Here is a 26,314-nt window from a genome sequence, read left to right on the forward strand (position 1 = left end):
AAAACTTAAACCCTTTATGAATGTCCAGCAGTAACACAGAATTTATTAAATAACATATGGAGTATTTACTGGTTTAATTTTGATTCACTTTCTAGATTTTTAGGGGAGGGGTATTTCTTTGCATTTTTTTTTCCTTACTTCTCCTTGTTCCACAGAAGACTGAAAACAAAATACAAGATAGCGTAAATTTTAAATACAAAGATGAAATACATTTTATAAAAGTTTGTGAATTTGTTACTGGTCAGACACAAATTCAGCTAAATTTTCTAGCAGCCAATGTGAATAGGAAACTATAGTCAGTTAATACAATTTAAAGTATCTGTAAGTTAAAAACAAACTGCTTGCTCAGAGTAAGAACAACTTGTCCTGATAGTAATTTTTCCTGGGGTTCCCATAAAAACAACTTTGCATGATAGGTAATAAATATCAATATTCATAACTTTCAAAAACTAATTTTTATGATGAACTTTAATATAGGCAGACAGTACCACACAAAATAGAATTCCACAAAAGCTGTTATTTTGGGAACCATTAGGATATAGTCCAATTATTAGTCCGATGTTTATCAAGTTTAATCCAGTAATAGATTTTACATATCTGGAAGAGTGGATGCATTATACATAGGACTACATATCTAGAACTTAAATTATTAAAGCACTAAATTATCCTACCATAATTATTTCTGTAATGCTAGTTTTTTGAGAAGCCTGATGAAATCTTGCCACCCAAATAGGAAAACTACAGCCAAAAAACCCAAGAATCTACCCTAGAAAATTGTTTTCTTTTACCCCAAAGCCCAAATGAAAGTATGATGGTAATGCCAGACTTCTCTTCCTCATACTAGACTGAGTATACTTCTTAAGCCATTGGAATATATTATTTTGAATAATCAAGTAAATTCCCCCTTTTACCTTAGTTTCTCTATTAAATTAAAAGTGATCTTGAAGCCATTAAGCAAAACTCATCATATGAATAGTGTCACATGAGAACTGTTTTGTGATTGAAGTGTTGAGTAAAACTTACACTCTTTAAAAAATTTTTTGAGGATTTATAGCCTACATACATTGTTCTCAAATAAATTAAAAGATTTACTCTTCAGGAAAGTTGCTCTTTTGAGTTCTCATTCACAGATGCTGGTTCCTGAACTAGTCCATTTAGATACAAACTGCAAATTATTGGTGATTATCTAGTTATAATATACAAATGCTTCTTTTACTTCCCAGAATCAGATAGTAATTCAGAATCAGATACAGAAGGATCAGAAGAAGAAGATGATGATGATAAAGACCAAGATGAATCAGATAGTGATACTGAAGGAGAGAAAACTTCAATGAAACTGAATAAAACAACTTCCTCTGTCAAAAGCCCTTCCATGAGTCTCACAGCTCACTCAACACCTCGTAACCTCCACATAACAAAAGCCCCAGGCTCTGCTCCTGCTGCCTTATGTTCTGAATCACAGTCACCTGTTTTTCTTGGTACATCTTCTTCCACACTTACTTCAAGTCCACACTCTGGTACCTACACTTTATTTTTATTATTGTAAAGTAGAAGTCAAACCATAGCAAGAATTTTTACTTAAACAGTGTTCTGGAGATGATCTCACTGGAATCGAGTATTACAGCTAGATCTTAGGTTGGCTCAGAAAGATCAACATGTATTTTCAAAGGACATGACCTATTAGCTGGTCTTTTTTTTTTTTTTCTGTGCTTCCAATTTAAGAATCTGATGACAGCGCTTGACTTTGAATCTTTCCTGCTTTTGTGTTCAGTTTATGCTTCTAGAATATAGAATTTGACAATCGGATTTTTGTGTACAGTTGACGCTTGAACAATGTGGGGGTTAGGAGCACTGACCCCCTCATAGTTGAAAATCTGCATATAGCTTTTGACTCTCCAAACACTTAACTAGCTGTTGACTGTTGACTGGAAGCCTAACTGATAACATAAACAGTTCAGTTAACACATATTTTGTATGTTATATGTACTATATACTGTATTCTTGCAAATATTAAGAAAATATTATTAAGAAAATCATATGGAAAAGAAAATATGTTTGCCATTCATTAAGTGCAAATAGATCATCAAAAGGTCTTCATCCTTGTCATCTTCACTTTGAGTAGGCTGAGGAAGAAGAAGGGTTGGTCCTGCTGTCTCAGGGGTGGCAGAGACAGAAAAAAATCTGAGTGTAAGTAGGCTCATGCAGTTCAAACCTGTGTTGTTCAAGGTCAACTGTACTTTATACAGAAAAGCTCACTTGTTTACTTAAGATGCAATTGTTATCTGCCCAGCATATAGCCAATGTCATTTCTATTAGTGAGTAGTATTCTTAATTCCATTAACATGCCACATCTTCTTTTTTCCTGTTTGACTTTTTATAAACTTTTCAAGGCCACCATTAAAAGTTTCTACATTTAATATTCCCAAATTGCTTTCTATTCTCATTCAATAGCTAAGAAAATACAGATATGTTTAGTAAAATATTTTAATTGTTTCGCTTGTTTTACTCTCTTCTTGGCAATTACTAATTTTGCTTTCATTTACCACAAACCAGTGTATCCTACTTGTCTTAGATGAATTTATTTATATTTATGAAACTTGATTCTTGTCTTTGAAAAATTTTACATATAATCATAATCCTATTCCTTTATGCTTTAGGTTAATTAAAAGATCTAGTAGTGTTTTTGACTATGGACATATATGGACATAGAAATTATATTGCCTTTAAATGTATGAGCCAGCTGTTGAAATTTTTCAGCATCTGAAAACTAATATTTTCAAAGACAATCACTACAAATAGATTTTATGAAACTCTATTTCCCTCCTACTTCTCTAGCCATTTCCTTAATAACGAAGCTATATATTTTTACCTTCAATTGTATTTTCTTTAGAGAGAAAGACTAGTTATTCTGTCATTCAGACCAAAAGAAAAAAAAAAATCCCTCTGCCTTATACAGTGTTTTGTTGAAAACCATCTAAAAATAATGTATAAATTGCAGAAATACCCTAAATAATCCAAGTCATTGAAATATACTTTTTTAAGGAAAAGTTTCTAAACTATCAAAAGATTGTCATCTATAGAAACTAATCTTTTATATCAACTGGTTGAATTTTCTTAAAGGCACTTCCAAAAGAAGAAGAGTGACAGATGAACGTGAACTACGTATTCCATTGGAATATGGGTATGCAAAATGAGGTTTTTCTTTTTTGCTTTTCTCCATATATTTATGCATGTTTGATGTATACTTGATTTCTCATTCTCTACTATTAATAAAAGAAGTGAATATATTGCATAGTATTTATTAGAGCAGAAGAGCTAAAGCAAAGGGCAAAGAAGTTGATATATCAGAAAACTGAAATTAAGCCTAACTGCTTCATAGAGGTATGGCAGAGCTGTGATGGGATCATGCAGCCAAGTTTAACATGACTGGAAAAGAACCAAGAGCAAATCATAGGGCAAAGAGCAGAATGCAGTTAAGATTGTCAGAAATTTCTTTGAGGATAGAGTTAGACAGTGAAAGCCACTTTGGTCAAAACTGAGAGACTCTACCAGAGTTTGGCTAAAATAATTTAATCAGAACTGACAGGTTTCAGGCTTGGATGTTCGTGAGTCCCAAACAGCAGAGAGTCAGGTTTACTTTTCTCACTTAAAGCTTTTCCAATGTAAAAAAAAACATATCAGTACACATTGACACGTTACTGAAATGTCCAGGTACCCAAAGTAATACTAGTTAATGATTTCTAAAAATTTTAATGGAGTTTAATATTTATAAATTGAGTCTTTGATTAATTTCTTCATTGAATTAATTAAAAGTTTAAATAATTTCAATAGCAAGTATATTTGGGTTGTTCGAGGGGTTTATTTTTGTCTTTGTTTTTTTCATATTTTCTGAAGAGCATGTATATTTAAAGTTTTTCTTTCATTTTTAAAAGTTTTCTTAAAATTACATATGTCATAACCCTCATTTCTGTTATGTGTAGCTGGCAGAGAGAGACAAGAATAAGAAACTTTGGAGGGCGCCTTCAAGGAGAAGTAGCATATTATGCTCCATGTGGAAAGAAACTTAGGCAGTACCCTGAAGTGATAAAGGTACATACTTTTCACCAAATAACATACATTTGGTGCCTATTAAGCATGCTCATGTAAGAAAAAAAAAAAGTATACTCCTTTGTCAGATAAAGTTCCTTGATACAAAATATTCTCTTGTATGGGACTATTATAGTTAACCCAATTGATCTTCTATAAATCCATAGCCCCTTGATAGAATATGCAAAACATTAGTGTCCTGAAGCTATCTATACATCAAAGCTGGGTTGTAATTATTAAAACCTGAAGTGGAAAAATATGTGATTTTTTCAGTATCTCAGCAGAAATGGAATAATGGATATCTCAAGGGACAATTTCAGCTTCAGTGCAAAAATAAGAGTGGGTGACTTCTATGAAGCCAGAGATGGACCGCAGGTATCCACTTTTTAAAAAGTACAGTCTTTGAACCAAAAAGTAGAACCATAACCTAAATGAAGTAAATCTCACTACACTCTGGAGCAATGCCTTTGTTAGTTAATTCATATAGCTATACATACAACTTTGTGGTAAACACTCACTAAGGCCTCGATTTTCTGTGTTTCAGTAACAAGGAGCTTTGACATAATAGATGTCTTTGTCATATTTAAGTAAGCTTTTTCCTGTTTATTAATTCCATCGATAATTTTACAGCTTATACATATATAAAAGTATCTGCATGTTCATGTAAAATATAGGAAAACATTAGTTCCTATATTTTTTAAAAACTAATTTGAATAAGAAAACCATGTTATTATTAAATATAAGTCAATCCAAAGAGGACAAATATGCCTTAGTTTTGGGGAAGAATCTTGTCTATTTGTTTATGCCACACTATAGGATGCATTTTCACAAGGTTGGTCATTTTTGTTTGTTTGTTTCCTTAAAACTAAGTGAGTGAAACTTCTAATTTTTGTAGAAATTGAGTTTTTAAATTAATTATACACATTTCTGAACATACCACCACAGCTCCCTTTGATCTTATGGGTCAAGCACACAACCTTACCTATCAGCAAAAAGAACCCACCAAGGAGACCTCATTTCCTTTATGTTTCCTTAAATATTTTTCCTTTTTTCCTTACCTATATTTAGCTGCATATGCTTATTATTCCCTTTGCCTATCAGCTCCATTAAAAATGGATCCTACTTAAGGAGTGATGAGACCTAGATTCTCATTAATCCATGAAATAGTTTTATGATTCCAAACAACAACAGCAACATAATGTCCCCTTTTCCCTCAATTTCTTTATCTGCCAAGTAGAGACCATAATTACACTTACGCCTCATAGGATTATGGCAAGATTAAAATGAGATCATACACATGAAAATGTTTCAAAAGGTTAAAATGCTCAGTTAGTTGAAGTTGATATTTTCTTTCTTGATTGACCCTTTCTCCCTTCTGTCCCATTATAATGTACAGAGGTAATTTTTTCTAGCAATTATTATTTTCTCTGCGAATAGGCAGGCTTTTCTATCCTGTCTTGCCTTCTGATTTTATAATTGTAGAAATGGAAAAGGCCATCTTCATTCTGTAAGAGGCTTATTTTGAAAGCTCAGAAAATTAAGAGAATTTTTTAAAGTCACACAGCCTCAACTAGGCAGAGATAAAACTGCAACTCAAGGTTTCTGAAAAAATATTCTTTTGTACGTATCATATAACCAATTTTCCATTGGTGGCCATGACTTTTTAAGGAAGTAGTTATGTCCAGATCTACTCGTCTCTTTACTGGTAGTTCTAAAATGCCATAATGTATTTATTGAGGTTTATAGAAGTATGTAGAAAAATATTCTAGGATTTTTTATTTTTTTAAACTTAAAAAAAAGGACTTAGACGAAATCTGTCACCAAACAGATTCTTAGAATTTTAGTGAACCACAGTGTTACACATTCTACGTACACCGGATCAGTTTTTTAGTCACAAAACATATTAGAAGGCATTTTTTTTTTTTTTTAAGAGACAGGGTCTCACTCTGTCACCTAGGCTGGAGTGCAGTGGCACAATCCTAGCTCAGCTGCAGCTTTGAACTCCTAGGCTGAAGTGGTCCTCCCACCTTAACCTCTCAAGTACCTAGAACTACAAGTGTGTGTCACCACACCTGGCTAATTTTTAAATGTTTTTGTAGAGATGGAGGTCCCACTGTGTTGCCCAGGGTGGTCTCAAACTCCTAGCCTCAAGCTATCCTCCCACCTCAGCCTCCCAAAGCCGTGGGATTACAGGTGTGAACCACTGTGCCCAGCCAGAAGGCAATAATCTCATTTTAAAATTCTTCTTATTTTTTAATCCTATCACTTTCTTGTATTATTTATGCCAAAGATATCTTTGTGATTTTTAAGTTTAGTAGGTTTTTGTTCTGAGAGGAAAGCTAATTGCTATTCAATACATAGAGGATTTTTAATTTTGTATCAGTGATAATTGGACTTAATCTATAAAGCCTCATTACACAGAGTGGAATGTTCTTTGACATCTATTCACTTTTTATTAAATATAATCAGTGTTTTCCAAATGAATATTGTCTTACTGAGATCAATTCAAATCAAGGAAATAGGATGAATTACTAAAGCCAGAATATGTTAAGCTGCCAACATTTCAGCAGAGTGCTAGGGGGAAATAATAGCAATTTTGAGAGCATTTGTCTCAGTTAAAATAAAAATGAGTAAGTTGGATTTATTTCAGGATACTTTTAGATAACAGTGGTTAAAGGTAAGTAATCCAAAAAAGTATTTTAGTTAATTAATTAGAGATGCATATAGTTGTAAAGCAGTGTACATTTCTATATACTGTATTACATAATTCATTTATGTAAGTATATGATTAGAAACATTATATAAGAATTTTCTGTGAAAAGGAACAAAGATTATATATCTTTGTTACACTAACTAATGATGTGAAATCATTTTGATCACCCTGAATTTTGTAGATGTAAAATGTAGTTTTGGCACAAAGACATTGTTACCATGCAGTGATGATCATATGTGTTTACAATAATTTGCTTTTATATAAACTGTATAAATAGTATGATGGCCGAATAAATATTAAAAAACAAAACTGTGCATATGAAAAGATGAAAGAAATATATCAAAACTTTAATAATGCATGTATTCGTTGGTACAATGGATCTTTATTTTGCTTTCCATATTTATATTCTTGTGTGTTTTGTATTTTCTAAAATTTGCTTTTTTGTGTATAATATGAAAAACAGTTTCCTAACGATTAAAAAAGTAAATGCTTACACACTTTGTAATCCAACAAAGCTAAGAATTCATAGCTTTCCAAAAGCATGGAGGTTGTAAATAATGATTTTAAATGTTACTGCTAGAGTTTTCCAAGCTTCATATATCTATTTGGGTATTTGATAGCAAATGAAATGCTGTATTTGCAGAATCATTAGTACAGTCAGCACTCCATATCCATTGGTTCTGCATCTGTGGATTCAAGCAACCTCAGATCAAAAATATTCCCCAAAAAATCATATCTGTACTGAACATTTACAGACCTTTTTCTTATTATTCCCTAAAAAATATAACAGCTATTTACATAGCATTTACATTATCTTAGGTATTATAAGTAATCTAGAGGTGATTTAAATTATATAGAAGAATGTGATAGGTTATATGCAAATACGATGCCATTTTATATTCAGGGACTCGAGCATCCGCAGATTTTGGTATTTGTGGGAGAAAAGTCCTAGAACCAATCCCCCACGAATACGGAGGGATGGCAATATTCTTAATCCCTTTCCTGATGAAACAATTTTCCTTGGAAATATATTTTGTTCATCATGTATTTCCAAGCTACAGTTTGGAAAATGTTTTCTTAAAATATACCAAAAAAATTAGCCTCTACTAGTTCTATGTGTTCTAATTTTACTTAAGGCATTTCAAAAATTACATCAGTGGTATTCCAAAGCTCTGTATTTTACAGTTGACATTTAGAGATAATTTCTGCTAGAAGATAATATCTGCAGTGGAAAATTATGGTTATTTTATAAGTTAGTCATTTTTGATTCAAGATATTTATGAGCTTAAAATAGTGATTATGTTTTTATTAACGGCAAACATTTGTTGAAAATATTGACTTTGTGTATAGAAAAATAAGGAGAGATATGAGAGCTTACATTTATTAAAATTCAAGTAAATTCATCATTAACTGAAGGAGAACAATCTAATGATTACCTTTAAAAAAAGAGAAGACCTTAATTGAAGTAAACAGGATTATAAAAGAAATGGGGAGCCCTTCATCTAGTCATTATCAGTTTTATTTATTTTGATCCACAAATATGGTGAGAGATTTGTAGCATCAGCTACTTGTCAGTATCTACTGATAGACATCAAACACTTCTCACCACCTTCTGTAAAAATCTTTATTTTAGGGGAGGTGATAGACTTCATGGAACAAAACAATTATAATACTCTTTATAAGTCCATGCCATACTAGCTGGCTATCTTCTAATGAATTTCATTTAGCTCTTTTAGCCCCTTTGAGACCCGTTTGAAAAGGGTGTAAGGTAAATAGATTTCTCTCTCTCTCTTTTTTTTTTTAGTCTAAACTCTACTACCATGAAGGTAAATAGATCTCTTATAGATATCTGTCCTATCACATTATAAAGAACCTGTTGAACCTAATGTTTGTCAATATTATTTTTATTTTACTTTGTTTTTGATTGTCAAAATAATAGAAAGTAAGGTTGACCTAGACAGATTTTGATAAATATAAAATGGCATTATTTTTATCTGAATACAATACAAAGGTAAGATATTCACATTTTTCTTAGGAATGTAGGAAGGCTTCAAAGTAAACTGTTAATGACAAAGATTATTTTGAAATATATGATGATCTATTTTTAAAAGCATTTTTTGTTAATTGTAGAAAACTAAACATTTAAGCATAAATGTTATAGTTAAGTTTATTGTTTTATTAACCAGGAAGTTCAGAAGCATTTAGAGTATTGAATGTCTATTGCTATCAGGCCAAAAAAGAAAAAAAAGAAAAGATACAAAGAAGCAACAAGTTAAAAATGACTCAGAAAATGTTGCTTGCTTTCTTTCTTTGACATGTATTTTTTTTAAAGTACGGTATTTCTCCTTTCTAATGACATAAGAAAAGTAAAAACGTCTAAAGTTTTTACTGAAAAGAGCCTTTTTTCTTAGTCATTTAATCAATAAATATTTGTGGCAAATATATAATGTGCCAGGCATTTTTTTCCCCAGGTTAATTTTCCCTAAAGGTATTTTTCCATAAAGAAAAATGTAGTAGTGAACACACCTTTACTACAGAAATGAAGTTGAAAGCATGACAAACTAGTGTTCATAAAGGAACTGAAGAGTACAAAAAAGTACAAGTTATGATCACTGGTTTATCTTCTAGAGAAGATAAAACACTTGGCACAGTGCTGCCCAGCTAAAATTGGGGTTTGTTCATAAGGAGTAAGAGGAGGCTTCACAATAAAGGTAGGCAACACAGTCTCTAGTGCAATTGTAAAGCTGGTGATTATTTCGAATTAAAGAACAAAAGACTGAGAGCCAACACCAGAGTTCTAATTCAACTCTGCTGTTAACTGTCACCCCTAATGCAACATAGCTGTGGGCACATATGGACACTAAGAACATGAAAGATCAGTACCAGAAATCTAAAAGTCTAGAAATTTATGTCACTGATCTACCAGGTAGGATTTTTTGGCTAGGCAAGGCCTGTACTAGAAGGCCAACTGTATGAATCCAAGTGTGGAGCTAAGGAGGAGTTATTGAAAGTTAAGACTCTTACAGGGTAACCTACTGTGAGTAAGTGGAAAGCATAGTCAGCATGTGGAAACAATTGTATCAAATCACATCTTTCTCAGCTGTTTTTAATAAGTGATACCCGTTTCCCCCTAAGATCTTAGCTGTTCTTACCTGTGCTATTCCGTATATAATTTTAATAAGCTATATGACTAGAGTGGATTAAGAATTCCCAATGCCCCAGCCAGAGCAAGAGCAAGACCCCATTAAAAAAAAGAAAAATTAGCTGGGCATGGAGGCTCACGCCTATGGCCCCAGCTACTTGGGAGGCTGAAGCAGGAGGATTGCTTGAGCCCAGGAGTTTGAGGTTGCTGTGAGCTATGATGACACCACTGGACTCTAGTCATGGTAACAGAGTAAGACTCTTGTCTCCAAAGAAAAAAAAAGAATCCCCAATGCCATAAAGTTTATAGTGTGTCAACCTCTCAAGACCTACCTCTGGCACTATAAAGTAACTAAAAATAGACATAATATACTTAACTATGAAATAGATGTTAAGGAAATAAAATTCAGATTTTTCTCATGATACTAATTCTGATGTTTTTTTCAAAAATATGAAATGTCAAATCTTGTCAAAAATATTTGATACCCTTACTTTGCTCATGCCCTAATAAGATATTTCTTAGATTCCTAGCAGGATATTTCAACATCTTATGTTACTTTGAAAAACCAAAGCCTACTTAATTCTCTTCTCTGTAATGTAAATGCATATAGGAGGTCTTTAAGATCGATTTCCTTTTAGGTAAGACATTCTAAAAGTTTTATATAAACTAATTATTAGGAAGTAAAGGATTCTGGAAGTATACTTTCAAAGAGAAAGATAGTAAAAACAATTTGTTTGCTTAAGTTGTAGTTAAATTTACTAAAAATTATGTAGCCAAAAATCAATTTGGTAAATTATCAATTCACTAAATGGCTAAAAGGCTTTAAATTGTCAGACCAATTGCCTTAATCCAGATTTAAAACATATGGCCTGGCACGGTGGCTCATGCCTGTAATCCTAGCACTCTGGGAGGCCTAGGCAGGAAAATTTCTTGAGGCCAGGAGTTCAAGACCAGCCTGAACAAGAGTGAGACCCCATCTCTACAAAAAATAGAAAAATTAGCCAGACGTGGTGGTACGCATCTATAGTCCCAGCTACTGGGGAGGCTAAGGCAGGAGGATCAGCTGAGCCCAGGAGTTTGAGGTTGCAGTGAGCTATGATGACACCACTATACTCTAGCTAGCCCAGGCGACAGAGCAAGACCCTGGTCTCCAAAAAAATAAAAAATTAGTCAGGTGGGATGGTGTTAGCCTATGGTCCCAGCTACTCAGGAGGCTAAGGCAGGAGAATCTTTTGAGCCCAGGAGTTTGAAGTTGCAGTGTTCTATGATCGTGCCATTGCACTCAAGCCTGAGCAACAGAGTGAGACCTTGTCTATAAAAAAATAAAATAAAACATACGCCACTGCAATTTTACTACCAGACGCAAGGACTCGGGTAGATACAGTTCCCAATCCAGAAGAATGTGAGTAAAGCAGGCGAAAGTTCATCCATTCGCTTATGTGACATTTAGCATTCAAGAAGTGTGGTACTAGGTATCTCAAATGTGAACTTGAGAAATTGGCATTTAGTGGCACAGGATTGCAAATCCATGGTGAAATTGCTGTAGCAAAGTCTTACTGATGCTAAAACTTAAAAAAAAAATCTTTAGAAACTTGTCAAATAGATCATTCAGTGAATTAGCTTTTGGTGGACTGGTTTCCTGCATTTACTTATAAGTAATTATATAGTGCTTTCCTTCCAAAATAAATCAGCTCACAAGTATAAAAAATCAAACAAAATGGAAGCAAAAAAAGAAAAAGAAAGACAAGGTAGGATATGAAATTAAAGCAGGAATGAGACTTCAGAACACATTCATGTTGCTGCTAAGCCTCAAATTTATTCTAGCTTTCAAAAGTGAAACATGGGAAACCCAGTTAATTAAGCAATTCAGTGTCTATAAGATAAGGTGAAAACAGACCAGTTGCTCATGAAATGTTCAATTATACTTTGGAGTGTCATTTGTGAACAATAATAGTAATGTTGAAATAAGGTCATATTGACATTAAATTTCATAATAGCTCATCTCTTTTGAATTTCCAAATACAGCAAACATTTAAAAATTAATTCACTCAGAATAAATGTGTTCTGGCTAGGCACTGTGGCTCACACCTGTAATCCCAGAACTTTGGGAGGCAGAGGTAAGAGGGTTGCTTGAAGCCAGGAGTTTGAGCTGCAATGTCCACACCACTGCATTCCAGCTTGGGTGACAGAGCGAGACCTTGTCTCTTAAAAAAAAAAAAGAGAGAGATTTTTCTTTAAAACTCTGTTTACATTTTTTTTTTTTTTTTAAATGAAAGGGGTAGAGTGAGGAGGGGAGTTCCAGTTTCCTTTTTTTTTTTTTTTTTTTGAGAAAGTCTCACTCTGTCACCCTGGGTAGGGTGCAGTGGTGTCCTCATGGCTCACTGCAACCTCAAATCCCGGGGCTAAGTGATTCTCCTTTCTCAGCCTCCCGAGTAGCTGGGACTACAGGTGCACGCCACAATGCCTGGCTAATTTTTCTATTTTTAGTAGAGGCGGGTCTCAAACTCCTGAGCTCAAGCAGTCCTCCCTCCTCGGCCTCCCGGAGTGCTAAGATTAAAGGCATGAGCCACCTCACTGGCCTCTGTTTACTTTTTAGTGATAAAAATTTTGAGGGAATAAATTTATTTGCCAGTTTGCTCAAATATTTCTCCATCCTATAACTTACATTTGTTCAAAAAGAAAACCTCACTATCCATTTATTTCCATTTTCTGTGTCATTTAGAGACTACTACTCTAAACCTTAATCACCTTTCTGGTCTACATTCAGGCTTTCCTCCTTCACACCCAGGCAGTCTTCAATTCCAGTCCGTTCTTTCTCCAAAAAGATCAATATACAATTCCCCTTCCTTTCCAGCTCTAATTCCCATGCCCTCATGCAGACCATCATAATTTTTATGTGGACAATTGACACAACTTCCTGTATCAACCTCCAGACTTTTCTTTCAGTTCATTACTGTTCAGGGTATGGACCTTAGATCATCTGCATTAGGATAGCCTGAACCTGAGGTCCTTGTGAAAAACACTGTGACTTTAGAGGAAAGGACTCCAGCTCTCTGTTAGATAATGCTATGCCTTACTCAGAGTAAGGTGCCTTAACAAATATTTAAGTAGCTGAAACTCTGTTTTTATACTACATTACAGTCTTACAGTGTACTTTCATTTATTTCATTTACTTATTTATTTTCATTTATTTATTTACTTATTTACCTGGATTATTTTATTCAGTCTTATGAAATAAACTTTTTTTCCTTCTTTCTCTTTGTAGTATTTATAGAAGTGAATGTGTTATTTACCAATGATGAATTAGCAACCCTTGAAAGTGGGAATTATACAAATATTAATATAAACTTAATCTTTCACGATCTCCATTTGTTGATCATCTGTTTTTTTTTTTAATCTATGTCTTTTACATCTTGGTCAAGAAACATTTTCAGGAATCATTTACTACCTTAAGACTTAGGAATTTAAAAAAGAATTCTTTTCATATATAATTTATGATTGACAAAAAAGCCAATAGCATATGAATCAAGTGATATAAATTATATAAGCTTTTCCTGAGGAAAAGTTTATTGAGATAAATACTGTTTGTCCTTACCCACAATTATTTTTGCTCTTCAATGACTTAAAACTATAATATAAGATTCAGATTTTCCTAACCATCCTTTTCTCATTTTCTGAAATCCAGTAGTCAGAAGATATTTTATGTAACCCCATATATAAGCAATCCCCTTAGAAAGTATTTACTTCCTAAATGCAAAGAGCAAAAATATAAATGATAATGTCACTGTATTTGTCTGATAAATTTGGGGCACCAGCATGTTCTGTGCTTTTTTTGACACAGGTTTATTTTTCTAGCTGAAAAAATATACCTGTAAAAATTGTGTCTGGATAAGAAAAGTCAATAAAACCCTTTAAATCTTGGCCAAAAATTGATTTTATTATTAATAAGATACTTTAAAAACTGAATGCAGATTTGTTTACAGACTCTTTTATTAGTCTCTCTTCTTTTCCAAGCATCACAAATGTCACTTTTATATTTTTCAATTTATATAATACATCCTGCCTTGCTGCCTAAGAGCATAATAGAAAAATGAAAACCTAAACTAATCAAAAACTTCCCATGCTGTTGAACATAACATAAAACTGTTCTGATACCTTCCTTCTTAGTGGTTTATGGCCTAAAAATGCACTTGGTACAACTTTTGTTCCTATTGACTTCATTTTCCTCAATTTTTAAAATTATTTTTAACATGAGAATTACTGAAAGGAGTTAGTATAGTATTATTTTTAGCATAAAGATATGGACTATATGCATTCGTTTTTTTCTGACTCAGTCTTTGCTTGACCTTTGGCTGTGTTTTCATGGCTGAATGTTGTGATCAGTTACTTATCAAGTATAAGAACACCTTTGTAACATCAATTAAGCACATAGTGGTCAAGAGCATGGGTTTTAGAGTGAGACAGTCCTGGGTTTGAATCGTAGTGCTGTGCTTGCTGTCTCTGTACCTCAGACAAATTATTTAACCTCACTGGGCCTGAATTCCCTCAATTGTAATATAAAGACAATAAAACCCACCATACGAGATAGGAATATTGTGAAGATTAAAATATATAATGTATTCAAAGTGACTGGAAAAAAACACAGTGCTTGGAATGTGGGATGTGGCTATTATCCATTACAGTAGCAGGAGTATCTGTTAACTGAGATATTCATAGACTCCTTGCCCCAGGTTAAGAATCGTGTTATAAAATAAAACTGAAGAACTTTTGATTGTTTTTGGCTGTAGAATTTTTTTCACTGGTTCAAACAAAATTTCTGCTTTGAGATTAGTTTGAGAGAAAAGCACGTATTTAAAATTTTCTTTAGCCTTACATTGAAGTAATTAACTCGTAAGAAAAAGTAAGACATAATAAGATAGTTATTTTAAAGGGGTACCTCTCCAATATCTAAATACATTATTTTGTATTTTAAGGTAATATAATGTATTTGTTTTGATTGACATATGCAAGATATGTGAAAACCAGCCTCAGATTGTGCTTATGCACTAAGCAGAATTATTCTTATAATGGGGTGTGTGCTTCTATCAGAAAGCTTTTAATGGGAAATTTCAAATATACACAAAAGTAGATAGAATAATATATACTACGTACCCATCATCAGCTTTAGTAATTATCATTATAGCCAATATTGTTTTACATATAGCCCCATCATAATTCGTTGAAGCAAATCTTACACATTTTATTTTATCTGTAAACGTTTTCCATCTGTATCTCTAAAAGATAAAGACTCTTACAAAATCACATAACCACAGTACCTTTATCATACTTTACAATAATAATCTCTTGATACCATCAATTATCAGTCATTGTTTAAATTTTTACTTGTCTCTCTTTTTTTTTTTTTTTCCCTGAGACAGAGCCTTGCTCTGTTGCCCGGGCTAGAATGCTGTGGCATCAGCTCACAGCAACCTCAAACGCATGGGCTCAAGCAATCCTCCTGCCTCAGCTTCCTGAGTAGCTAGGACTACAGACATGTTCCACAATGCCCCACTAATTTTTTTCTATTTTTAGTAGAGACGGGGTTCTCGCTCTTGCTCAGGCTGGTCTCGAACTCCTGACCTCAAGGGATCCTCCTGCCTCAGCCCCCCAGAGCACTAGGATTATAGGCATGAGCCACCATGCCAACTTTGTCTCTTAACTGTTAAAATTTTCCTAACAGTGTATCTATTTGAATCAATATCCAAGTAAAGTCCACAGATTGGGATTGATAAAATTTTTAAGGTTCATCTAATCTTCCAACAGCTTTTTTTTTTTACTTCTTGCAATGTAATTGTTGAAGAAACTATGTCATTTGTAGAATTTCCTACAGACTGGATTTTGCTGTATAGTTTAACATATATCTGTCACCCTGTCTTTCCTTTAAAGTTATGGTAATTAAATCTAGAGGCTTGATAAAATCTAGGTTTGATTTTTTTTTTTTTAGGGGCAAGAGTACTTTATAGGTGATGATATGAGCCTCCATCAGGAGGCTAAATCTCTCCTGTTTTCTCTCTTTTTGATGATAGACAGCCATTCAAGTTCAATGCTGTGGTCTGTTAACTCATTAGGTATTGCAAAATGCTGATATTCTCTTACTTTTTGTCTTCATTTATTAGCGATAATATTCCTATAAAGAGGAACTTTCATCTATTTGGATAGCCTAGTTTCTTGGTTGAACTAATAACATAGGGGGCTCATCACACAACTAATATTTTCAAATATCTGCTAACTTTATGGTCATTATAGTTCAGAAATGGTGATTAAAATATGTATCTCTAGCTATATGTTTATAAATACAGATATAGATTTCTGTCAAAGTAAGAATATTAAAGTCAAAGTAAGAATATTAAAGATATATCAAAGGTCATGAACAATTATAAGTCTAAATTTAAAAAATAAAATTCCTAAGGTTTATACTAGCTTTATAAGTTTCAAAATATCTGTGATTTTTACCTAGAATTTTCTGTCATATTGATCTCTTGTGTTTATTTTGTTTCTAATATATTATTTCTATAAAATGTTAATTAAAAGGGAATGCAGTGGTGTCTTTTGAAAGAAGAGGATGTCATTCCTCGTATCAGGGCAATGGAAGGTCGTAGAGGAAGACCACCAAACCCAGACAGACAGCGAACAAGAGAGGAATCCAGGATGAGACGTCGGAAGGGTCGACCTCCGAATGTTGGCAATGCTGAATTCGTAGACAACACAGATGCCAAATTGCTAAGAAAACTGCAAGCTCAAGGTAAGAAACATAATATGTCTTGACACTAACAATCATATTAAAAATTATACTGAAAGTATTTCTTATGTTTTTGACTTAGGAATGATTGACACTGCTCTCAATTTCTAAAATGTAGATATTTGTGTAAGAATAAAATGAAAAAATAAGGAGTCCCACTGGTAACTGGAGTTCTTTGATTAGGTAATCTTCTTTCAAGAGCCATAGTCATAAACACATCCTACCCTGTGTGTTTAGAATTACAAAGGTAGGTGTTAAGCTTTTAAGGCTTGCAAAGAAAGGGAATCAACCAGCACTTGGCACATGCCTTAAGGTCGTGCCAACCTTCTGGAAATTCTCATTTTAACAGCTCCCGATTCCTTGAGGTGGTACATGGGAATACCTCCAAAATATGTGGATCTGTGGAGTAAATTTTCAGTCAGAGAACTCCAATTACTGGTAAGTAACCCCAGTCTTTTAGTTTGGGTTCTCCTGTAGTCTGGATATAGTATATATATTTTCGAAATGCCCAATTAATAGATTTAAATCAAAAAGTATTTTAAGATCACTAGAAGGTGTCATTTATCAAGCTTAAAGTGCTCATAACAACCTCAAATGTATTAATAATTTGAAATTATATATAAATTATCATTATGAAGTTCCCATGCTACATATGGCACAGAGAAAGCTGAGTAAAATGAAATGGCTTTGCTTTGCAGTTTGAGTTGCTTGTTAAAAATGTGAAGCCCCTTAAGGCTGTCTGAATATAACTGTTGTCATATGCACAGATGTCTTATATTTGCAAGCATATATGTAAAGATATATGACAATGTAAAATAAAGGTTTAATAATGAAAATTGACCTAAAAAAATAGAATTTTACTTCTTCTCATGAGTTTTTTACTATTCCTATAAACACCAAAATGTGAAGGAAATGCCTGAAAAACTTATTTCTGTTTATTGTAAGCACCATCATAATATTGACTTCTTTGTTGCTGCTTTGTTTTTATTATAGAACAAAAATATCCATGATGAAAGCTCATAGAACAGAATGCTTTAAAATGAGACATTCTCAGTCTCACTTACCAGTAGAATAATTAACAGGTTTTTGTTAATCTTTCCAGAAATGTGTACACAGACATACAAACACATTCAAACATGCACATATACACATATATATTTTTTTGTTTATAAAATAAGTGGATTTATAGTATACCTACTATTCAGCTTGCTCTTTTTCCACTTTATGTTGAATATCTTTCTATATCAGCACTTACAAATCAACACAGTTCTTTTAATGGCTAAATATTAAGTGATGCCACATATGGTGCTACCATACTTCATTTAATCAGTCTCTTCTTGATGACTGTCTAAGCTACTTCTGGATCTTTGCTATCACACTGTTGCAATAAATATATTTTGCACATATCTAAACATAATATTGTACATATCATTTTCAATTTTGGTCAATAGCAGGAAAATATTGTCTCCAAAAAGGTTGCACTAATTCATACTTTGACTAATGGCATGTAAGTTAAGTCTGGCATATAACTTAATATCATGTAATTTTTTTTCTATCTTAGTGTGTTAGTCAAATATTTTTCATATTATTTTATTTGGTTTCTTATAAGACTTTCTTTCATCTCCCCCAAATAGTTAATATAGAAGGTTAAAAAGAAAAAAGTGATTAACAGAGATAGATAAGTTTTAAAAATTGGTATTGTCCATAAGCTATTTACTCTTCTGAAGAGTGTTTCATGGTGAGGAATGTGTGCATTGTTTGCATAAGAGAGCTTGATTTTAACTGATACCCAAAACATGGGCTCTTCGTGCATATTTTGCATATTTAATGCAAGTATCATTATTCCTTAGTATCCAAAATGGCAAATTTAAATTTGCAAAATTAACTATTTTTATTGTAACAAAAGAGAAGTTAATTATTCAACTTTTACCCAATATTTTCCCTCTAGATTTCAAATTGATTTGTATTTGATTACGTAGTTCTTTCTTGTTGTACTGGTTTGCGTTTTGCAACTTGTGTTACCTTTGACTTTATTGTGTACGTGTTTTTTCACAACATGTATATAAAGATTAAATATTTGATGGCAAATAATTATTAATATTTACAAGTATATAGGATATAGTTTACATGGTTTTGGGGGGCAAGAAAAGAGAGAATGAATCATTTATCACCTCTTTTATTTCTAAAAGACTTCTACATTAACAGTTTGGGGGGTTATCTGAGAGGATTCTAGAAGTTTCTCTTACACTATTATCCCACTAGGACTTTACTAGACTGAAAACTGGACTTAATTTGAAGAAAGAGTCAGAACACTGAGATAAATATGAGTTTTGAATGTACATCCAAACGTTGTGAAATGAGAACTCTGATTTCTCAGAGTACAGATAAAAATCTGATAAGGAGGCCAGGCATGGTGGCTCACACCTGTAATGCCAGCACTCCGGGAGGCTGAGGCAGAAGGATCACTTGAGGTTAGGAGTTTAAGACCAGACTGGGCAACATAGTGAGACCCTGTCTCTACAAAAAAATAGAAAAATTAGCCAGGCATAGTGGCACACACTGGTAGTCCCAGCTACTTGGGAGGCTGAGGCAAGAGGATCACTCCTGATCCCAGAGTTCGTGGTTACAGTGAGCTATAATGACACCACTGCACTCTAGCCTGTGCAATAGAGTGACCCTCTCTCTTTAAAAAAAAAAAAAAATCTGACAAGGTTTGAATATGATAAACTCTGTATCGCTAAACCTGCTTTTGTTAATTGACCAATACTATTAACAGCTCAAATTTTCCAAAATATCAAGTAGTACCCCTCCATTTCATATATCTTAGAAACTGAGATGTCATATAAGTAATCTATATGATGCATCATTATTTTAAAATAGACCACTAAGAAAGAAAAGTATTGTCAATTTTCAGACATATTCTGATTTTAGGGATGTTAAAATGTTTAGAAATCAAAGAAAAATGTGTCCAAAATATCCCTAATCTTATGTGAAAATAAACTTTATTTTAAAAATAAACTTTTACCTTCAAAATTAAGGCAGACAATATCTTAAGCCATAAAAATGTTTTTCAATTAATATTTCAAAAATCAATTATAGCATAATATAGTCACCAACCATAAACCAAATAAATGAGAAGATATTGGAAGTAGTTTAATCCTCAGAGCCTGGGTGAACTTTTCTAGGTCTCCAACTCATTTTCTTTCCTCCATAGTGTCTCTAGTTTTTTTTCCCACATCTTCTCCCACTGTTCATAATGTAAAATGTAAGCTATATACATTTTAAATAATTAATCAAAATTGTATATTCCTTGCTAAAATGAAAAGATACAAGTTGAAGTTTTTAATGTTTCTCTGTCCAAAGAGTTGAAAAATAAAAATTACTGTGACTTGTGTGGGGCCTGAAATTGACCGATACACTCATACACAAACACACATCTATATATATTATATAAATTCCTTATTAAAAGTTAAACTTCTAGGCTGGGCACGGTGGCTCACGCCTGTAATCCTAGCACTCTGGGAGGCCGAGGCGGGTGGATTGCTCGAGGTCAGGAATTCGAGACCAGCCTGAGCAAGCACGAGACCCCCGTATCTACTAAAAATAGAAAGAAATTATATGGCCAACTAAAAATCTATATGGAAAAAATTAGCCGGGCATAGTGGCACATGCCTGTAGTCCCAACTACTCGGGAGGCTGAGGCAGTAGGATCGCTTAAGCCGAGGAGTCTGAGGTTGCTGTGAGCTAGGCTGACGCCTCGGCACTCATTCTAACCTGGGCGACAAAGCGACACTCTGTCTCAAAAAAAAAAAAAAAAAAAAGTTAAACTTCTATTAGAGAACATCAGTTTAGCTTGAAGCAATAGATCATATGTATGTAAAATTTTCTAGGAAATGTTTTAATCACTTAGCATATCTTTACATCTTAACACAGAGTTTGGCCTTTATAGCAGAGTTCAAAACTTTCAATTCTTAAATGTTAAAAAAGTATTTTAACATTATTATAGATGTTAATGATATTCTTTGGGTGTATTATTATCAGAGGTTGCTGACACTGCAGGTCAGTTTATAGGTTTTTATTTCCCAGAGTATTTAGTTAACAGGAGATCCTTTGTGTGTGATCTCAGAAATTTTTGATGATGCCTATAACCTAATATTGAAAATTATTGGAAAATTAGAGTTATACTTTATCATCAGCTTCCATTTTATCTTTCTATTAACACTCCCAATTTACTAGATAAAATTAAACCTTTTTACATCCCCTCCCCTTTTTAAAAAAATCTTAATCATAGAAAATTAGCCATAGTAACCAACTTTACTTCAGCTATTACAAAGACATGGGGTTAAGTTTTTAGCTAAAATCTCAAGGCATTCAAATTTTGCTTCAAGTTTTTTAGAGATAGTAGCATGCAGACCATAGAGTCAGAGAGACCTGGGTTTTATATATTGGCTCTGCAATTTAACCTCTGTAATCCATAGTCATTTTATGTGTAAGCTAGGCATAATTTTGCTTACTTTATAAGGTAGTTGTGAAGATTAGACAAGCTCGTGTAATTTAAGACAATACCCGCATTCAGTGAATGGTGGAAATTATTAGGGCTCAAGTGATTCAGGTGCTAGCAATCATATTCATTATCAATGAATATAATCTGTAGGTTCCTTACACTCAACAACAAAATTTAAAACAATGTCTACTGTAAAGTGGTGCTTCCTAACATGATTTTATGAGTGATATTAAGATACACCACTTACAGAGTTAGAAGTATTCAGATCAAATTTGCCAGCAGAAGAAAGCAATGACATTAAATGTTTTCTGTTTCCATTATACCTATTGCCACAGTAATGCTTGATAACAAACCACCACCAAATCTTCGTGGCATACAATACTAAGCATTAATTGCTTGTGCAGATGGAGTCAGCTGGAGGTTATCTAAGCAGTTTTGCTGATCTTGGCTGGACTTATTAACATGTATGAGGTCAGCTGGCTCCCAATCTCCACAGTAATGGGAGCCTAATCATCTGGCCCAATCATCTCCTCAGTAATGCACAAGGTACAAGAGTAAAAGTAGAAAGAGTACAATTACACTTTCAAGCTCTCCTTTTATCACAACTGCTAATATTCTCTTAACCATAGAAGTTCACATGGCTGAATTCAGAATCAAGGGACAGGAAAATATATTCCACCTCTTGATGGGAACTGCTGCAAAGTCATATTGCAAATGACATGGATAGAGGGAGGAATGAAGAATTGGGGCCATTAATTGTCCATCTACCTCAGTTTCATACATTTGTCCTTGAAAATTATGAGAACTAGATTGTCCTTAAAAATCATTGACATTCTGCAATATTTTTATTTAGGAGAGTTAGTCCCACTCTTTCATCCACAAAAATATCACTGGATTCAGGAACTTAACCATTAGTATGGCTAACTGAAATATTTAATACTAAGTTTGTAGGGGAGGGGATTTTGTATTTGTTTTATTTTGAGGTCTTATCCCTTTTTTATGTTTTGTTATTTTAAGACTGAAACTGTTCTATTCTTACATATAACAGCTACTTTCCTACTAAGTGGGGTTTACTGGAAATGTGAAAAAAATAAATGAGCCTCTCTGATGAGGATTAAGGGAAACATTTTTATGGCTTTCTGTGTATGTTCTCATCTTTGATGAAATAATTTGACAATTTCTGAGGGAAATAAACATGACATTTTCTACCACACCACTCTCCTACTTGGTATCTGTCTAACCTTAGGCAATTCTCTTAAATATTATATCCTTTATGATCATTCCATTTTCACACAGTTATTGTTTTAGGTTATCAGTTGTGTAAAGTTGTTAATAAGATTCTTTGAAATTTTGTATTTTTCAGAGATTGCCAGGCAAGCAGCACAAATAAAGCTTTTGAGAAAACTTCAAAAGCAGGAACAGGCGCGGGTTGCTAAAGAAGCTAAAAAACAGCAAGGTGGGTGATTTAAATGAAAATATAAACTTCAAGAGCGAGTATTCGGGGATTCGTAAGAGCCTTCCATTCATTCTTTTTCTAATATCTATACTTTGGTTTCTCGTCATAGCAATAATGGCTGCTGAGGAGAAGCGAAAACAAAAAGAACAGATAAAGATTATGAAACAGCAGGTATGTTTATGCATTGGAACTGACCTTTAAAACATGGACCTTATTCTGAGGATTTATTTGTATATGTACATTATCTTCAATTTCTTAAATAATTGTATTTCACATTAATGTTGTATATCTTATTTAGAAAGTTGCTCTCTTCCATTAGTTAAAATTTTACCTCACTTTTTAAAGTGTTTTACTTACGAGTTTTTTAAGAAATGATTACCAAATGGTAAATTTATGTAAGTACTTTTAATATCCTTGTAGACTTTGAGTATAAGTTTACATCTTGAACAATTTTCAGACTTTTTAAAATTAAAATATCAGTAAATGAAATATATTGTTTGTTCAAATTTCAATAAGAAAAGCTTACTGTTCTAAAATATGTAAAATATTAGTAAAAAATTAAATTCAAGTTACATACAATAAGATTTGCCTTCATTGCTTCTGAACTCTTTCAGAGTTACTTAAAAATTGCTACTGCAAAAAAATAACAATAGTATTTTTTTAGCATATCCAGAGTTCTGTCTTATATCTACAATATCCCTCCCCTGTGTGGTTTGCAAAATTAAGTTTAAGTCAGTAGATAATTTTTAAATTCTTAAAGGTAAAATATTAAGTGAGAAGATATTCAAGTTCGTTGAAGAGGGGAGTATGTAGACTACTCTGTCATCTCTCCAGATACTTCCATTAACATTGAAGCAGAAACGAAATGGGAAGAAAGTACTATTCTTTAAAAAAAGTTTAAACAGCAAGTAGTTATTTCTAAGTGTGAGATGAAATCAGTTGTGTTACTGTGTAAATAACTGCTAAATAAATAGCTCAAGTAGGATTTTATGTGATTATGTCTAAGCTTTTACTCAGTATTGACTAAAGCAATAGAGAGGGTTAATACAGAGTTGGGATTCAGAATTTAGAGTTTGTAGTCAGGCAGCCTACAGTTAAATATGGGCTTGGCTACTTAATAATTTTGTGACCTTAGATGAATAACTTAACCTCTGAGTCTCTATTTCCTCCATTGTAAAAGAAGAATTGCAATATCTGAAGATTAAATGAGATAATGAATGTAAAGTGCCTACCACCATGTATGGCACAAAACAAATGCTCAGATTTTTAAATGTATATATAAAACATCAAACAATATAGTATACTCTTTTATCATAACTTAAAGTAGTCAATTGTAAACTTGAATTCCTTAGTTTGTTAATTGTGACTGCTAAACATTATAAGATTGGCTTACAATAGGAAGACTAATGAATGCATTTGTTAAAATATGTTTATAGAATCGTGTATATATGTGTGTGTGTGTGTGTGTGTGTAAAAATAAGTTCACATTTCATTTTTAAGTGAAATACTGTTGTTTCCATTACACTTTTTTTTTTTAATAGCTCATTCTGTTTCCTAATAGCTAGAGACTCATATCCCATCAGTACTTTAAATTCAGCTTTGTGATCCTAGAGTCTTTAAGTGGCTACAGCCTAAATCCACATGGTCTTTGATGTTCATTGAAAAAGCATTGGGCTCCAAAAGTCCAGCAACATTAATACAAATGAACTGGTCTTAATTTTTATCAAGAAATTTATCTGAGGATAATCTTAGAATATCATCTGACATATTCCTTATTGCCAACGAAGTGAATAAAAGTATAAAATAGTTCTACTCACACAGTCTGTTGTATAATACCTATTTTAAAGTCAGCATTAGATTTAGAATAAAATAGTAGCATGTGCTTCTCATCCTTTGGATTATTTTTTCTACTCAGTAAGCCAAAAATATCACTAGATAGTCCTTAAGGCAGTTTTCTGGAAGATTGCAGAAGCATTATTGTGAAGCAGGAGGCGTACAGGCGTTGGAATCTAACCAGGGCCCTGTATTTACTATTGGACTTTAGGCAAAGTAACCGGCTCAGTGGTTGAGTATTCAGCATTATAAAGTGTATCTGTGTCATAATAATTTATAATGTTTACATGTTAATGAAAGTACAGGCATTCATGTGTGTGTGTGTGTGTGTGTGTGTGTGTATACATCACTTAGACAATTAAGGGAAAGCTTTAGAGTATATACTTAAGCCCAAGATTCCCTCTCTGTGTGTAAGAGAACAATGAATGGCTTTTGCTGACTTGAAAACATATGCCACCTTATAATCTTATGATTGAAAAGAACAGAAAAATTATATCGAGAGTATGCTTTTCTTAGGTCTCAAGTTCTAATACAAATAAATACTTCAAATATAGATCAAATACAATCTTCTAAGACTTGGAAATGACATGAAAGATATACTTTGGGGTTTTTGTTTTTGGCAAGCTGTAATTAATATTCAATACCAATATAGGATCACTAACAGCAAAATTATAGAATGTAATCAGTCTTCTAAAATCAGAATAGTAATTCCTAAAATCTCATTATCCTGCAGTAGACTCCTTCAGGGAATCAATAATGTCAGTGTACAGAAAGAGAAATAAATTTAAATGCATTTTAAAGTATAGCTTCAGAAGGTACAAGTAACATCTGGAAATTGGACTAGATATTATAATACAGCAGTATAAAATATGTTGGCTCCAGAAATTCTAGGAGAAGTATAATTTGCAAGTGGGAAACTTTGGGTGTTTTTTTGAAAACTTGTGTTTATTCTCATCAATGCCAGTTTGGGGCTTTGAAAGGGATTTATGAACATGAAATTGCTACGGTGTGCTCATAGCATATGAAATATTTTTTAAATCAAAATGTAAATTCTTATCAAAATTCACATGATCACTAAATTATAAAACATAACCAATAATAAGTTCATTACATTTAGATAATGTGTACACCAATTATGTCATATAAATAATTCTCTGGAATGTTAAATTTTAATTAATCCATTTTTAAACAAGGTTACAAATTATTTCTGAAATGGGCTAATTGTGATAGTTAAAGCAATGTCCTATTATCATGTTATTCAGCATATGAAATAAATTTTAAAATGGAAATTATTGTTAATAATCTATTACAGTGTGTCACTGTCTACTTTTTAAAGCATTTTTTATTTAATCATCACAAAGTGAGAAAGGGCAAGCACTTCTCCCTCTTTTATTTCAAATTAAGTATTATTTGTAATTGCAAATATTTATAAAGATCCTCAGACTATATGAGTTTAATCAGCTTGGTTTACCTGGTTTCTGTATATTTATTTAGCATTTGTATTTTATAAATTATTATGAGAAATTATATAAAATCATTTTAATTTAAGACATGAAAATATATATGATATACTAAATAATTAAATTTTTATATCCAGCATGGACAGCCCTTAGTAATTTTTTACTTATAGAAAATTAAGAATTTATATCTTAAATTAGTCGATTCCACTTAAATACTCTTTACCTAAATATTTAGTTTATTTTATTATCTTAAATTATCATAATTTTTTCTACAGGAAAAAATTAAGAGAATACAGCAAATCAGAATGGAAAAAGAACTTCGAGCGCAACAAATTCTAGAGG

At 32.7% G+C, this 26,314-nt stretch overlaps 1 protein-coding gene across 15 annotated transcripts in view; it reads left to right on the forward strand.

The window, feature by feature from the left end:
- BAZ2B (bromodomain adjacent to zinc finger domain 2B) overlaps positions 1 to 26,314 on the forward strand; it is a 254,441-nt gene that overhangs the window by 158,040 nt on the left and 70,087 nt on the right. For 7 of the 15 annotated variants that reach the window (XM_045559240.1, XM_045559244.1, XM_045559242.1 and 4 more), the window contains 8 exons: positions 1,224 to 1,517; positions 3,121 to 3,181; positions 3,981 to 4,089; positions 4,360 to 4,461; positions 16,512 to 16,722; positions 22,587 to 22,679; positions 22,789 to 22,850; positions 26,248 to 26,313. In XM_045559240.1, the coding sequence (XP_045415196.1) occupies positions 1,224 to 1,517; positions 3,121 to 3,181; positions 3,981 to 4,089; positions 4,360 to 4,461; positions 16,512 to 16,722; positions 22,587 to 22,679; positions 22,789 to 22,850; positions 26,248 to 26,313 (998 nt within the window). The remainder of the gene's footprint in view (positions 1 to 1,223; positions 1,518 to 3,120; positions 3,182 to 3,980; positions 4,090 to 4,359; positions 4,462 to 16,511; positions 16,723 to 22,586; positions 22,680 to 22,788; positions 22,851 to 26,247; position 26,314) is intronic. The other 8 variants (XM_045559243.1, XM_045559248.1, XM_045559245.1 and 5 more) reach the window with 3 other exon arrangements.

This window comes from Lemur catta, chromosome 8 (genome assembly GCF_020740605.2).
Source record: "Lemur catta isolate mLemCat1 chromosome 8, mLemCat1.pri, whole genome shotgun sequence".
Lineage (NCBI taxonomy): Eukaryota > Metazoa > Chordata > Mammalia > Primates > Lemuridae > Lemur > Lemur catta.